The 17,387-nt window shown below is 33.6% G+C and overlaps 2 protein-coding genes across 2 annotated transcripts; one reads left to right on the forward strand and one right to left on the reverse strand.

Moving 5' to 3' along the window:
* Positions 1-2,362: 2,362 nt before the first annotated feature.
* LOC126704316 (FBD-associated F-box protein At4g10400-like) lies at positions 2,363-5,348 on the reverse strand. Its single transcript, XM_050403313.1, has 4 exons — positions 5,229-5,348; positions 3,925-4,776; positions 3,660-3,803; positions 2,363-2,665 (listed from the first exon to the last, which is right to left on the reverse strand). Exons 1-4 carry the CDS (start codon positions 5,346-5,348, stop codon positions 2,363-2,365), a joined length of 1,419 nt encoding a protein of 472 aa, XP_050259270.1.
* Positions 5,349-13,567: 8,219 nt separating this feature from the next.
* Positions 13,568-15,545, forward strand: LOC126702973 (uncharacterized). The gene is made up of 2 exons (XM_050401857.1): positions 13,568-13,706; positions 13,999-15,545. The coding sequence occupies exon 2, from the start codon at positions 14,029-14,031 to the stop codon at positions 15,199-15,201; it is 1,173 nt and encodes a 390-aa protein (XP_050257814.1). The 5' UTR covers positions 13,568-13,706; positions 13,999-14,028; the 3' UTR covers positions 15,202-15,545.
* The last annotated feature ends 1,842 nt before the right edge of the window (positions 15,546-17,387 follow it).

The raw sequence follows: 17,387 nt of genomic DNA on the forward strand, positions 1-17,387 counted from the left end.
ATGTTCATTGAGAGGAATGGGGTTAAAGCCTATTACCTAAAAGTCTTCGGGATGGCAACCCAACCTAACTGACTGGAGATGTAACAACCTCACCCCACTTGTGTAGATATTATCCGCTTTAGGGCCTCATACCCCTCACGGTTTTGTTCTCCCCCAAAGCACACAGCAGTGGGGGAAAAGGCCTCTACACATTAAAGGAAGGTCACTCCTTATAAGCACATCCCCATGTGCTTCCCTAGGCGATGTGGGATTCCATGGATTGCAAGACACCCTTTTGGGTCACTACAGTAGCGAATGGTAGTAGACAAATTTGAGGTCAGTGAGCATGCTTGATTTGGTATTTCATGACCTCATCAGAGCTCTATGTGTGTGAGTGTTGTTTCTTCCTTGTTTTGATTTTTGTATGTAAAATAAATGTTTTTTACATTAAGAGTGGTTCTTCAAAATTCTCAAATATTGCATATTAGGAAAATTCTCTAATCTTTCCTCCAAGTTTTCTTCCCTTGACTTAAGGCTTGTTTCCAATCTTGCCATTATTAGACGACAACAACAACATGAGTATAATTATTGCTTGACTTAGAGTTTGATGGTAAATAAAAAATGGTTACAGCTCCAAACGATGTTTTCTTAATCTAGCAGTGACTTGTGTCAGAATAAAAAGTTTGGAATTTCACAAAATTACTAAGTAACGAGCAAAGCATACTTTTTTTTAATAGAGAGTTTTAATCTATAACGTCCACTCCTAATGATAGCTCTTTATCATCAAACCAAGACACAAATGAGTTTTTAGTGTAGGCCAGAATTGCACCACAATTTCTTATTCAATCATCAAAGACTTTACTAGTTGAGTTAACTGAAACTCACAAAGAAAGCTAACTTGGTTGCAAAGAATTCAGCAACAAACAATGTCCAATTATAGATAAGGCATGAGTCCTATTTGGTTCACCATTTTATTTTTGTAGTATTTAAATTTGAAAAAAAAAACCTATATAGGGTAAAAATTAATATTTATGCTATGTTTTTAAAAAGGGTAAACATTACTTTTGAAAATATTTTTCATAAACATATTTTTGTATAGGCTTAAATGTGAGATTTTTTTTTTTTTTTTTGCCGTGTAGCTCAATTAATTTTTTATTATTTATTTTGAAAAGCAAAAAGTTTAGCTACAAAATTAGTTATAGCTTAAGGCTATAACCTTACTTAATAAAATAAACATTATTACATATTTTGAAAATTTAACCGTAGAATTACATATTCTTTACGCTCTTAATACACATATCAAATTTTATGTCAATCGAATATTATTTAGTAAATAATCTATAAGTTTATATTTTATATATAATTTTAAACTACAAAAACTTGCAATTTAAACTATTTATTGATGACATAGCTTTAGATCTTCAATTTTTTTAGAAATTTTGCAAGCATAGAGTATATAAGAAGATGTAATTCAATGGTGGATTTGTCAAAATTTATCTCTCATAAAAAGATATTGAGTAGAGTTGTAACCTTAGGTTACAACCAATTTTATAGCTAAACTTTGTCATTTTGAAAATTTATTACTTATCTATTATGCACAAGAGTATATTGTTTTATATTACCTTCAAACTATGAAATAGACAATTCGAAACAACTAACAAAGATAATTCATCCAAATGAAGAGTGCTCAACTTTGAAAAACATATTAAGGCCTGTTTGATTTATAAGCTCAAATAACAGTTTTCAGTGTGTTTGGTTTGCAAGCTTAAACAATAGTTTTCAATGTTTAAACACTGAAAACTGTGGGCCCCAAAAAGAAAACTATGTTTGGTAAGAGTTTTTTATCAAGAGTGATTGAGTTACATTTCTCAATTTAGGGTGTTTAAAACATATATTTTGAAAACTTACCGTACTGGTTTTTAGTTTTCAATAAGTTTTCAAGTAATGTTACTGAGCGGTCTTTCTGTAAATAAGTCGAAAACCATGAGACCCATTGACAAGACTAAAATCTCTCTTTTTTTTCCTATGAACCCACCACTTTGTTCTTCTCTCTTACTTTTTTTCTTTCTTTTTCTCTCTCCTTAAATAAAATAACATTCTTTTCATTACTTTTAAGAAAAACATATGCACATATCAAACACACAATTATGTTTTTTCATATTTTAAAATATGTTATTTGAAATATAGTACCAAACACATTTTTTACATTATTAGTATTTTAAACACGTATTTTCACAACACTTTTTAAACTATAGTTTTCACATCATTTTAAACAACAATACTTGAGCACCACTACCAAGCAGGCCCTAATGCTATATCATAGGGCTATTCACGGGTTGAGATCCCACCAAATTTAGAGAGATCTCACTAGATATGGCGATTGTTAGCGCCAGCTAGTTCTTATTTGCCCACGGGGTAGATATTTCTTGAGCTGCTTGGCAGCTTTTATTGCATGTTCATTCTTCTCAATCTGATTAAACTCCCAAGGGGTTCCCAAAAGAGCCGGACAACGAGGAGTAATAACAATCTTCTCAAGCTTGATGGCACTTTCGAGCAAGTAAATAGTCAGGTCAATGTCTATTGGACGCCCCACAAATCCTATTATTTCCACCTCCTTGAGATGCTTATTAGGACGTTTCATCACCTTCCTTAATTCTCTATCTATCATGGGTTCACCCCATGACAACTGCAATTGAGAAACAGAATAAGAATCATATGCAAGATAAACTCTTTGTTATAAACCAAAGTTAATGGCAAAGAATGTTAGGCAAGCCAATTAATTTTGATTAGAAAGTTAACCGTAAGATTAAAGCACTAAAAAAGCTGACTTGCTGCAACAAGTGTACTCCAAATATTAAATTGGAAGTGATAGAATGGTTCACAGCAAATACATCAAACCAATTGTGAATCCACCCACCTAACCAAGTAACCTGAAACCCTTTCTCCACCCGTTATGAATTGCTACTTCTCATATATTACAAGGGAAGGGTGGGTGGTTTTTCCGTGTGCAACATAACATTAAGGTAGAGCACAGAGAGAGATGTGATTTAGGAGCCAAGTAAAACTTCAGAAGACATTAACTCAGAAATATTGTAAGCAAATAGCTTAACCCTGATTTAGGAGCCACAACGCATCAAAAAATTCTCATAAGTCTGAAAATACATGCTTGACAAATAGCCAGTGTGCATGAAATATCCAAACACATTATCACATCAAATTAAAGCAATTTCCTAGATCTAGCAAACCTATTCCAACCTCATGTCTGAAATCAATTTTTAAATTGATTTTTAATGAACAAGTGCCTCCAGTAATTTTAGAAGGTGGCCTATATGCTTCTAGGAGAGGCCAGTCATGTACATAGTATTAATAGTAAAAAATAAACAACTTATAAATGTAATACCGTTAAGAGGACATTTCACAGGTAATTGCATTTTAGGTGCATACAAGGACAAAACCCTTTGAAAGCCTATATATTAAAAAAAGTGTTGGGTGCATAAAATGCTCTTATATATTATAAAAATAAATAAAAACACAAACAATATAAATGCTCATAGCATTTAAAAAGATAAAAAATGGAAAACCATGATCCAATAATTAATGGGCAAATAGCATCACCAAATAAAGAAAGAAGCAATCAATACAAAGTGGCAAGCTATAAAGTAAGAATAGTTACCACTTACCACTAACGTAAATTTCTGTAAAAAAGGTGCCGCTTCTATCAGTGGTATTAAACCGATGAGGCTTTCTCTATCAGATGCAAGAACTCTCAATGTAAGGTGTCTAAGATTGGTTAACGTTTGAATTGTGGGGAGTTCCAATTTTTGCTGAAAAGTACCAAGGAGAGATGAGAGAACATTGTGTAAAACTATATGAACTTTTTTTTTTTGAGAATCAAACCATATAAACATAAATGCAATAAATTGAAAAATGTTTTAAAGTACTTACCATACGAGAGATCCAAATGTTCAGCACCAAACTCTGTAGCTGAGAAAGGTAGCTTGACAGCGGGCAAATTGCATACTGAAAAGGTTTGGGTCCTCCTACGTGTAGGTCTAGAAGACGGGGTGCATAATTAACTTGCGTTTCTTTTATTCCACCAACGAGGCCAAACGACTCCAGATTTGGAGCATAGATCTCAATACTTTTAAAATATATACACTGTGTTATGTGTAAGTACTTCAACTGCAGTGATGAACCCCAAATCTTCAGATTTACTAGGTCTGTAGACTGGCTGACATATAATCTTTCAAGCAGGGGACAGTTGGAGAGGATATGCTCGAGAAGCTCGCCAGTTACATTTACGTATAGAAGAGTGAGGGACGTTAGGGACTCGATGCAAGATACTCCAACAGAAGTTTCGACGCTAGTAAAACGATCATGTGGAAATGTATAACTCTTTGCACCTTCGCATGCCTCTGTTGGTGAAAAGTCCAATTCAAGCCTCTTAACTCCCTTTGAGATTGCAAAGTCAACCCATCCATCAATCAGATCTTTAAAATTATTATCAAACTCAAAACAAACTCTGAATTCATCTAAATTTGAGCCTCGGAGTAATTTTAGAATACGGTTCACCCTTTTTATAAACTTCTTCCTTTCAAATTTCATTTTTTTCTTTTCGTCAGCAATGTCCCAAAATGTATCTGGATCATCAAAGTTTAAACTACCACTGAAAAATGGCCACAGATGTTTCCATCTGTGCGAAAGAACACAAGTTCTGACTGCTTCTTTCAAAGTCAAGAAAGACAACATATGGACAAGGATATCATCTGGCAACTGACTTATCAGGTCCTTCAAGTCCTTAACATATTAAAGGAGAAAAGTTCAGTAAAGGATCAAATTTATACACAGTTTTTTCTAACTAATCTACCTCTTCTTAACATATTAAGATGAGGTAAATTTTTGTTTTGAAAGATATGATCTTTCGAAAAAAAAAATGCAACTACATAAGAGGAAACCGAATTTTTACCTTGTCAGAAGGCAGAGGCAGCACTGACTTCTCCATTTACTAAATAAAAAATTTTCTGTTTCCTTGAATTTGAATAAAAATTAAAAAGACGCAAAATTAGAGAAACCAAATTGATGTCAACAATATAAAGCAAGGAAAGATCAATACCTGTGTCCGAGTGTAAGCCACTACATGATCTCAGTGTGAAATTAACTAAATAAATATCTTAATTCTAATGCAGTGATAGAACAAAAAACCAAGTTGTCAATTCTCAATTTTCTCGACAACAAAACACTGAACTTACCTCAAACAAAGCGATCAGACTGAATTTCCAAGGAAACCCAATTGAATTCTTTGCCCCCAAAACACAAAAATCTCCACCAGATGTAAAAACCAAGACACACCCAGATGAGAAAATTGACATACTTTAAAGCCCAAGTGAGAAAGTTCGCAGCTTGATGGACTTAGAGAGATCGATTTGTTCCAAGAACTGTCTCTGTAATTCGAGAAACGAAGGGTATAAATAATAACACAACACCGACTGTTTTTTCCTTGTGAACCTATTTAAGTTTAGGAAGCTGAGGTTTTTTCTTCTTCTTCGTATTGGGAAAGGATACGTTTTCCTTATTTAATTGTGGTGGACCGGTGGTGACTTAGTTGTTTCAGGGGGTAAGTCGGTAATTTTGGCTTTGTCAAGCGTTTTGGCGGGAAAATTAAAGAATTGTAAGTGCAAAAACCGTTGGTTTCCTTATATGACCAAAACACCCTTTGCTACATTTATTTCTTTTCGTCTGTATATTCAGTGCAATTCCACATCTATTTTTTCCATAACACCATGGGTAGATTTTATCCTCCAGTTCAAGAACCCAAGATTCATAGTTAGCCTTAGATTTTAGTTCCACAATCACTCCCAGTTTTCACATAGGTTTCATTTGCTTTCATCAAAGAATTTATATGGTACACAAAGCCAGTTTATATTCTATATATATATGTTTTTAACTTTCAACTACTGATCTTAGCTTTGCATGTACAGTTTATGGAACACAACATTATTCTATACAGCATTCTGGCAAGTTGTTGATACAATATTCACAGCTTATTCTACTGAACTTTTGCAAGTTTAGCCACAAATAAAGCTTGTTTGTGCTTCATAGTAAAAGAGCCTTGTAGTCAAGTGATCTTAATTTTCTTTATAAGGATAATAATGGTTGGAATTCCTCCTTTCTCCCACTTATCATTGAAACAATTGAATTACCAAAAAAGAAAGGAGCTTGCTCACATTTAAACAAATTCTTTGAAGCAATAATTATTAAAATAAAAAATATTACCAATTTCTTCAACATTGCTTTAAAAAATAAATGTAGCAAATGATATTCATCTACATTATTTTGAAAGAAAAATGCAGCAAATGATATCCATCTCTACCAATTCATAACATCCAATATGATTACTCATAACAATAAAATAGAAGTTTTAGAAAAAATTCCACAAGAAAATGAATTAAGATGGCTTAGTTTTGTGATAGATAATTCACAGAACTTTAATGTCAATATGTAAAAAATAATAAAAAAATCGTACAAATTTAAGAAAAATATATGTTTAAATAAGCTATATCACGGGCCTAGAATTATCCCCTAGTGACTGTACAAAAGACAATACTACGATGCAAGAAAAGATAAACAAATTAAAACTCCACAATTGAAAAAATGGAGGCTTTTAGTTATCCCCTTGGAGAGATTGGAAGGAAGAACAACACCCTTTGCCTTGAATGTAGTTTCTGCTGATTCTAGTGCTCGGGTAGCTTGGAGGGCCATTTCAGAATGGAGGAGGCATGTCATAGCCATCTGAAAAAGAATGAACCGAGTCAGTCATGTGGGCATGGATAAAATTTTAAACAATTCCACAGTAGATGAAATAAACGAAATAAGAACCAAAAAAAAAAAAGATTTTTTTAAGTGTTGAACTTCTCCCATTATATCACAGGAGTTACATATGCATAGTTTCAGAATTTGTTCTCAGTTCAGCAGAAGTAGAGTTCTTCAATTTTCTTAGGGGTAATCCAAACATCACCATATGACCAATACAGATATTATAGCTAGCATTCAAGACTAGAATGAATGACTGATTCATGAAACATAATAATGATGAAAGCTTAACTTTTTGAAAATGTGTTAGCTGACAAATTAGTAATAGTTGTTACAAATGGTATCAACACAGAAATTATTTTTGCAAGTCCATTTCACAATGTTAATTATAGCATATTCCTTACTACTTGACTATTAGCTTCGGCAAGATCTACAAGTTCGACACACAGGCAATATTATCCGCAAGAAAGAGATGGTGAAGATGAAAAATGCAAGCACGAATTTTGAGCCTCTATGGACCTATGCTTCCTTGAGATGGCATATCGCCCTGCACAAAAGCAACAAGATTCAAACAAATACTTTCCATCAGTACTGATGGTTTAACATGCAATATGATGATGCATGGATACAAAGGTGAAACTGCAATAAAATAATCACAATAAGCCACCATTCACCCAATTTTCACTTTTATGCCACTTCTATACAGACACACGCGAGTCAAATAGTCATTTCAACCCAGCCATTAGATATGTACCATCTACAGGGTCTCACATCATATCAAAATATCAACATACTGAATTTTAATTAGTACCTGGATCTTAACAGATCGAGAAGAAAGGGAACCAATTCTGGGGTGCATGGCTGCGCATCAAAATATATATATATATGAGGATGTGCCATGTGACGCATTCTTTGAAGTTTTTTTTTTTTTTTTTTTTAGTTTTCTACTTTAACAAAGTTTACATTTATATTAATGTATTAGTTAATTGAATTAGCAAATGGAGTAAATGCATATATTAATTATCTATTATTGCGCATTAATTATTTATGTTTAATGAATTCATATGATTATTTTTATAAACTCTATATAGTAAATAATTTTTAGTTGAAGTAATAATAATAATAAATTTAGAATATGACATTCTTACTCATGTTTAGTTGTTTTAACAACAATTGTCATAAAAGCCATAAAAAAATTAAATATTTGTAAATTCACTAAAATTAATCTTAATCCTATAAATTTCCTAACTCTTTTGTGTGCGTGCGCATGTGTGTGTTGTGTATTTGTGTGTGTAGAATTAACAACGTAGTATACTAGTATGTATTCTATATAATTCGAAAGATTACTAGTATAATAAATATGTTTATTTTTGTTATATTAATTATTTTAAGCATAATGAAATTTTAATATAATTTTTCTAAGATTTATATGACAAACAATTTATTTTTTTATGTGAAAAACAATTGTTTGAAATATGGCATTTTTATTCAAATTTAATTGTTTTTGCAACAATTGAAACCATGCCTAACAAAAAGGGGAAAAAATTTTTAGTAACACACAATCAAGAATGTAAAAAATAAAAACATTGAGGGATATATGCATTTTTTAGTAGGCATGAAACATGCTTATCTATATTAGCTACTATATCATGCAATTTTCAATTTGTAAACACACACACACACACACACACACATATATATATATATATATATATATAGTATGATCAAATCACTATACTACTCTTAGTGTATTTATATTTTGTCTATATATAAAATAACTAAAGATACAATATTTATTGAAATATCTTTTTTATACATAGATAGTTGAGGGTGGAGATCGGAATCCTGAATGTTTCAAAGCTAACAATTTTTCCTTTCAAATTATATCCTCATGTCCTTAAATTATTGTTTATGTTGATTGTAGTTACAATTTAAGGGACCCTTTAAAAATAATGTTTGTATATTTGAAAATATAAATTATCTAGTTATAAAATAAATGTGTAATTACAATCTTCTCTTTTGAGGTTTGTAAGGGTGCCTTTTTCTTTAGCACACAGGCCCAAGGATCCTGGGCTAAATAGTTATAGTTTGGTGGACTGGGCTTGGTTCACCGCAGCTAAAAGGGCTGTTTAAGAACCAAGTGGTGCACAAGGCAAGCTTCCTACAATACACATAAACTAGCAAACGAGAATATTTGTATTGCATAACAATGAAAATAGCAAAAGGAATGCAAAGTAATCAGGAAATACACAAAACAATTGTTAAGGATTCTCAAATTAATAAGAAATACTTCATTAGTTTTTCTTAATTGTGGATTACAAATGTGCTCACTAAGACATGATACAAGGTTCAAATAAGCTCAAAAATTACAAACTTTGATGGCTACCCAAGCCTCTAAGACTTACAAAGTTTGAATTATTTTGAATCCAAGTATGTGCTATAGTGGCTGTTTCTGGGATACCGAGAGATATTTCCCTATTTTCTTTGAGTTTTTGACAGAGTTTTCTCAACAATTCTGTTGTGATTTTCTATTACACGATTCCCTTTCAATGTTAGTTGCCTTCTCCTTTTATAGTGTCATTTTAGAGTTCAGGATACCGTTGATTCTCCCCCTTTAGCTCCCTGGGTACCAAAGCCACTGTTATGTCAGCCACTTTAATGGCTGGTTCTTTCTCTGTTTCTGATAATTTTCATCTTTTAGTGCTGTTTTTCCAAAAGTCACTTGCTGACTTTCCATTCCGGGGCATCCTTGGGCAGCTAACCTTCAGTCTCTCTCCTTTCAAGGTTTCTCATTTTTCAGACTCAGTTTTTAGTTGTCTTTCCTTGCTATCATTTTTTCCAGGTGAGAAGAATCCATTTCTGCTGGGTTGAAGGTTTTCCTAGCCACTTCCCCTTATAGTTCTTCATTCTAGGTTCCCTGAGGTACCAGCCTTTGTTCATGAATTGTCACTCTCAAGCTCTCTGGTTCTTTGCTGCACCACTGAGTGCTTGAGAAGGAAATATCTATTCTTCGTTTCTTGTATTTCGTGGTACCCTTCTTGAACTGTCTCAATCCCACGCTGTGCTGCACGTCCCAAGGATCCCGAGCCTCTGGGTATCCCGACCCAGTTCTTGCACTGGATTTTGCTGGATTTTTTAATAGTCTTTTTGCTAGAAATCTGAACATAAATAGGGCCTTAATGTTGATTCTTCTTGCTGCTTGAATTAGGCCTTCTTTACTTTTCATGGAATGAAATTTTGGAACTCAACAAGGTTTAAGAAAATGATATTCTACTCTAAACTTGAATAGAAAAAATACTTTCCCTTCTTGACATCCAATTGGCCAAGCTTTGTTAAATTAATATTAAAAATGTTATATTTTAACATGCCCTTTAATTTGCTTAAAGCTAGGTTTCAAAAATTCTCCTCCATTTCAAAATTAAAATTTATTGTTTAAAATTTTAATTTAAGTGTATTTTAAAATATCAAGTATGAATTTTGCTTAATTTTTTTCTTTTTTCAACAGGGTATAAAGAGATTTACTGTTGCAAGTGTTTTGGTGCTTGAAATTTTTTGCATTTTTATTCTAAATTTATTAGTTTTTTTTTTTTACTAACCATAGTTAAACTTTTATAAAGAGATTCTCATAAAAATTTAGAATATTTCATTACTAGTATAAACAGAATGAGGGATTATTAAATTCTTCAAATTTCAAAAGAAGGAATTATTTTTCCTTCAGGTTTGGGTGGAGTGTCATTCTCCCAAATCTCAAAGAAGAGAAGTATAATTACCCTTAAAATAAATATAATTTGAATTGAAACAAATGTAAAAAAAAAAAAAAAAAAAAAAAAAATCATTTAAATTATTATCCATTAAATTCTCAATTTTAGTTTCTCTAACCACAATTTTTATTTATTTTATTTTTATTATTATTATTATTATTATATAAGGAAAAAAATTTGATAGCAAATGTTATTAATTTTCTATTTATTTTTAGTTTACATTGATTTAAATTTAGTCTAAATGAGAATGAAACCTAAGTTGAAGCCTAAGTCCAAATAAATATAAATTATATTTTTGCTATTTATATATTATTTTTTTAATTTTCCCATAACCTTTATTTTTCCTTATCAATGTCAAATTAAACCTTTCTTTTTCTTTAATTAATTAATTAATTAATTTTTATTCTTTAGCTTTTGCACTAATAACTTATTTGGTACAAAAATTAAATATTTATATGGACATGTGGAGCAAATTTAGATTCTAATTGAAAATCTAATTAGATTTTCTTTCAGTTTTGACTTCAAATATATGTATATATATATACACGCGCGCGCGCAAATTGTTAAGATGATATGTTACTGTGGGGCATAGACTTTGTGATACCAGCCCACTTCACACTAGGGCCCAAGGCCCACGCCGAGAATAGGTGTTGCCGAGGATGTGCAACGAAAGTCCAAATGGCCTAGAGATGTAGCCGATGACGATCTTGTCCTCGGCATCCCAGAACCTAGGAGGAAAGAACGACACGCCATCAAAGGCAGCCCCTAGAGCGCTCCCAGAGGAAAAGGCGAGTACAGTAGGATGCGCACGGAGGTACAGTGTAGGAGCGATTCAAGGAGAAGCTGTCACCTCCACATTGAATGCGCCAACTAACGTTCTGGCCGCATTAATGGGGAAAGGACCCCTAAACAGTGTGGCTTCGGTCGCTGCAACTAATAGAAAATGGGGGAAGGCGGCTGATGGGACAAGCACTCAAGTAGTAACCTGCCTGATCAACAGATGGAAGGTCAGGATCCACTGAGAAAGACTATATAATGTAAGAATTCCTCCATGAAAGGGGGATCGAGAAAAGAAAGAGAGAGAGAGAGAGAGGCGAGTAGTATTATGTATCATCTCTAGAGCCATTGTAACCTAGCGTAAAAGAAATAATAAGAACATTAAGCTTCTCGGACAAGAGGCCCGAGGACGGAGTTTCCCGTTTTAGCCTGTGCATCTGTTATTCAACCCGTTCATGACCACGTCCAGTCGTTGTAATCCTCGCTAAAACCTAGTTCTTGAACCCACTCTCTACAAATTTATTGTATTGGGCTAGTTGGGCTTGAATCCGCTTCTCTCCCAAAAGAAGTGTGCGAACCCAGTCCTTACAGTTACTATTGGCATATAATAAAAATTGTGTCATAATAGGTCTATCTAAGGTGATGTTTCATTAATTGAAACTTTTTTAAAAAACATTTTAAGTCAAGCACTAATTGCAACTTATCATCTTAAGAGCATTCTCATCAAAGAATGCAAAAATGCTAAATCTTAAATTTTAAGATCTAAAACCCAAAAAACCCACTCCATCAAAACTTGCATATGCTAAAAAATTTGTCATCTTGCAAGATTGTATAATATTTTATTGATTTCTAATTCTCTCTCTCCTCAGACACGGCTCACTTTCTCAGACTCTCCCTCTCGTTCTCTGGTTCTCCCTTACAACCCAAGCATCATCTCCCTTCCCTTTTCATCACGCTGCCTCCATTTTGAAACTCATCTACTCTCCGTTAAGCTTCAAGGGTTTGTGGTCGGCGATTGTGGTCATGATTTGGTAGGTATCGGTGGTGCTCAGCGACGGTTTTGATGGGGTTGAGATCAGGGTGGTGGGTTTTGGCTGGGGTTGAGATCGGGGTAGTGGGTTTTGGTCGGGGTTGAGAACAAGGTGGGTGGGTGGTTGGGTGGTGGGTTTTGTGGTGGCTAGGGTTCGGCTGGGCTGCAGTGGTGGGGTTCAGATTTGCAGGTTGTGGGTGGCATTGATGGTGGTTTTGGGTGATTAATTTTTTTTGGATGTGGTGGGTTGCAATTTGTTGTGATTGTGGTGGTTAGGGGTGTGACTGTGGCTGTGACAATGGTTGACCGTGATTGAGGTGTGGTTGCTATGGCCGAGGCGTGGTTGTTGTGGCTGAGGTGGTACTAGTTGTGGCAGTCATAGGCCTCTAGGTTGTTTTTGTTTTTGTTTTTCTGGTTGATGGTGGTATGAGGATGTGGGTTTGGGTGGTGAAGTGGTTGTGGGTTTAGGTTTGTGATTTTGGTGGTTGGGGATTGTGGTGGCTGCCGACTGGTGGTTTTTTTTTTTTTTTTTTGGTGGTGGTGGTGGCTGGCATTAGCTAGCTGTGGGTGTGGCTATGACTGGAGTTGCTTAGACTGAGAAGAAAGTGGTGGAAAGAGAGAGACACAATGGTAAAATAAAAATAATATTATTTAAATAAAGTTGTAAAAAAAAAAAATAGAATTTTTAGTGTTGGGTGGATTATAAAGTTGTATGCTAAAATTGATAAAGTAGGATTTTGATAAGAATGCTCTAATAAGTTGTTAAAAAACTTATGATATGTATTTTTTTTTTTCTCTTATAGTTTAAAATAGGAGAGAAACTAAAAGTCTTGTAACTCAATCGATACATTCTAATGTTCTTGATGAAGATATTTATGGCTTAAATTCATCTCCTTCATTTTAACTATCAAATTTATAACTTATTATATATAATTATATATAAGCCCTCCATGGAGTGGTAAATATTTTCTTTAAATAGTAAAAAATATATTTTCACCTATCAAAAAAAAAAAAATTTATAACCAAATAAAATCATATATAATTTTAATATAAAATTAATCATAATAAATGTCGATTTTATATATATATATATATATATATATATATATATATATATATATATATATATATATTTATTTATTTATTTATTTATTTATTTATTTTAAGTTTAGCCCATGAAACTTTGGTCATAGATTCAGTACAAGCGATTCAGTACATGTTCTTGTGTTGTATCTTGTTAGTATATTCGAGAGGCGCTAAAATTTCCTCAGACATTGAAGCTCAGCTCGGCTAGGGTCAGGGTTTCGCTTTTGCTTTCGCCGCCGCACCGTTCCTCTTCGGTTCTTCAGGTTCGAATTCCCTATCTCCATGTAACCTCAACTCAATAAAGTTTCAATCTTTAACTGAAACATTTTCAAAAAATAATTGGGATATTTGATTCTGTTTTGTTCTATAGCTTTACTGTAACATCAATGAAACGAAACTAGAAACTTTATGCTCTATTTGTTTTGGCTGGAGAGTTTGCATTAAATTTTTTTATCTGGGTTTTTATTCTATTTAGTTTTAGTGTTTGATTCAGAGTTATATGCTTGTTTACTTCTCAGTGTTTGATTCAGAGTTATATATTTGTTTACTACTCAGGTTTTGAGCTTTGCTTTCCAAATTTTTGCTATGACTTTGCTTGAAGTGATAATAAAGGCCTCGGCCAATACCGAGTCACTTGCTTCCGAGTCAAAATACCCTATTGTTCTCAACCCAGATGATGTTTTGCTGAGGCCTAAACTTGAAGTCCCAAATCCCACATTGCTTGTTAACCCTGTTATCGGTTGGCAAATATCTCAAACCGATTCTGAAGTCATTGAAATGGGGAAAAATTTCTATACTAAGCTAAAGCGGAAGCTCAAGAACCCGATAGATTTTGATAAGGATGAGTTTTTACTGATCTTGAATCAGTTTCTTGAGAAAATTAGGGACAAAGTTGGTGTTTCCGTTGGGATTGATTCGTCTGAAAGTGGGTATACTCGGGCCTGGATTGAACGGCTAGGGCCTTTGATGGGTAAAGATGTTGCTGGTTTGGTTTTGGATGGGTGTGTAGATTTTGAAATTTGGGATTTGGTTGAGTTTCTGATTGTTAATGGGGTTATTGATCATTCTTGTTATTCGAATTTGGTCAATAGACTTGTGGCGAAGAAGAGGTCAGACTTGTTATGTCTTTGTATTAAGCATGCATCAGATCTTGGGGCATCTGAATTACTTGCCATTTTGAAGTATTTTCTTTGTCCGGCGAAAGATGCTTATGGCAGTATGGTGGATGTGAGGAAAGAATGGGAGAAGCAGGCTTTGTCAGCAATTGAGAAAGCAAGTGAAAGGAGTGTCACGGGGAAGAAAGCACGTTTGGCAAAGGAGGCTTCAATTTTGCTTATGATAGCACATGATGGGTTCTCTGCATCAGAGCTTTGTTTGCACTATTTGCTGGCATCCCCAAATATTGATGCAGTGACATTATCGTCATCAATTGGAAATTTGAATGGTAAAGAGATGATGAATTTGATTCAGTATTTGGGGAAGTGGTTGAAGAAGTATGAGCAATTTCCTCAAGCAATTCCATGTCTTGAAGCATCACATAAGTTAGGTTTGAAGGCCTGCAGTTGGGTTCCTAAGCTTGAAGATGTCATCAACTGTGCTGGATTGGTGCTGGATGAAAAATTTTCTTCATTGATTTTGCATCCAGAATTCCATGAAGAGCTGAGATCCATGGGGGAAGTGGTTAGTTGTTTAGCATCAGAAGCTAGACTATGTTGTTTAATGGCTGATGTAGCCGATAGATTGAAAGTTGAAGTTTGACATGCTTGGAAATATTAATTTTTGCTAATATTGCATCATGCTCCTGGTATTGCATTTGCAGAATTGATAGTATGCTATTAGTTTTTCTTTTCTTGGAACAAATTGAAGTTTTTTCAGACACTTCTATATGGATGTTATTCGTGATTGGTTTGTTAGGTTTAGTCTGCATTTTGAGATGGCAGTCTATACCCGAGTTCTGATGTATACAATGGGAGGAATCTTAGATAAGATTTAATTCTGTCTACAAATATATACTTTTTGTGATGAGTTAGTATGAAATTACCTCTCCACTATAATCTCAGAAAGTGACAAATATTAACTTGCATCCATCCATTAAATGAGCCTCTCTTGTGCCACTATTGGCCTCTGTCTTAATAGTCTCTCACGTGGTTTGAATGTGGATTCTTTTTTGGTTATATTGAAAATCATTCCAGGGAGAAGCACTCTGGATTTTTTCCCCATGAGTTCTTTTCATTGGACGAAGTGATTGTAATAACTAATAAACGATTTTTTTTTCTTCCCCTGGTATTATGATAATATGCTACAGAAGCAACTATCAGTATTACAAAATCGAATAATCAGAGAATCTGAGTTTCAAGTTTATCTTGTACCAGATTAAGAGACGGTTCTGAGGAAAATATTAGCTGCTTCTTGTTCTCCTTTATTTTGGCATGAAAACGGAATGATTGTCAAAAGGGTGTTCCTCCTTAAACAGCTTGACAGCTTTCCAAATGCTGGCTGGAGTTTGGAGGTTGAATCTCTTCCAAAAATCTTTAATCCTATTGTCCCAAATCCCAATACATGATATGTTAACACCTGATGGGAAGATTTCGAAGTACAATAAATCTAGTGACATGCTCTTATTATACACTAATTGATGTAATGATTTACTATGACTGATATATAATAAAAGCAGTGTCAATGATTGTACCAAATGTTGTCCATTAGCAAATAATTGACCAATTTTCCAATGACACGCGTCCAAGATAAATTGAAATGCTAAAACAAGATCAAAGAATGAAGAAGAAAACCAAAGGGTTTTTTGAACTAGCCGAGTTAACTCATATATATAACTCATTGAGTTAAAGACGAGTTTGAACATTTGGTGAGACCCTCCAATGGCTTATATATGATCAATTTAGTTTTTTTTTTTTTTTTTTTTGGGGAGCAAAATATATGATCAATTTAGTTTGTTATACATATATAGCATTTTGCATGGATAAAAACTCTAGTAATACACCCAATACCACCAAATGCTTAAGCTGAAAGCTTAAACATTGACTTATGATTAGTGCATGATAATCCCAGTTTTCACCAACATCTAGCGGTGATCCCATGTGTAAATGATTTAATTCAATCACAACACCCAAGCATTTTGAAATTGGGTATGCATTGGGTTACGAAGGCATATAACCATTAACCTTTAGATACGAAAATGACATGAAACCACTAGTTATTAATTATTGGTTATTGGGAATAATGGATTATGGGTGAAAAATAATGCAAATAATGCCAACTATAAGTAGGAGCTAGGAACCACTACAATTACAATAACATATTACATGCACAAACATGAGTGCATAAGGCACCATATGCATGATTAATAGTTTTTGTTAAAACTCAACTTTGTCATTCTCCAATGAAAAAACAACACATGCCTATCTCCACCACTATAAAAAGATGATGAAGGACCTAAGAAAAGATACTAAATCCCTTACTACGATGGAATATAATGTTCTTCTCGCCTTCTTTCTCTTTTACTTCTCCATTGTAAACACACATCTCTAGTAGAAAATAATAAATTATTCAACTAACTTGAGCCCAAGTATTTCTCCCTCTCCAAATATAGAGTTTCCATACTATAAATCTATGTTTTCATTTTCCTTTACGTTTTTATTTTCATTAGCTTTACCTTCCTAATGGGAACTTCCCATTAAAAATCTATGTTTTCATTTTCATTAGCTTTACCTTTCCAATGGTATGTAAATGTCAAAGTAGTAATTTAATGCTTTACCGTCATGTACAATGATTAACCTAAGTGAAAGTGGTGTTATTTTAATTACAACAGACCATATAAACAATTATGAAAAATATTGCCTCCCCATCATTCCTCTTATCTGTATTATGAGTTACATCCCCAAGTCATTTTAATTGACAAAAAGCATTCAAATCGACCACTCAACTGA

This window comes from Quercus robur, chromosome 10, assembly GCF_932294415.1.
Source record: "Quercus robur chromosome 10, dhQueRobu3.1, whole genome shotgun sequence".
Lineage (NCBI taxonomy): Eukaryota > Viridiplantae > Streptophyta > Magnoliopsida > Fagales > Fagaceae > Quercus > Quercus robur.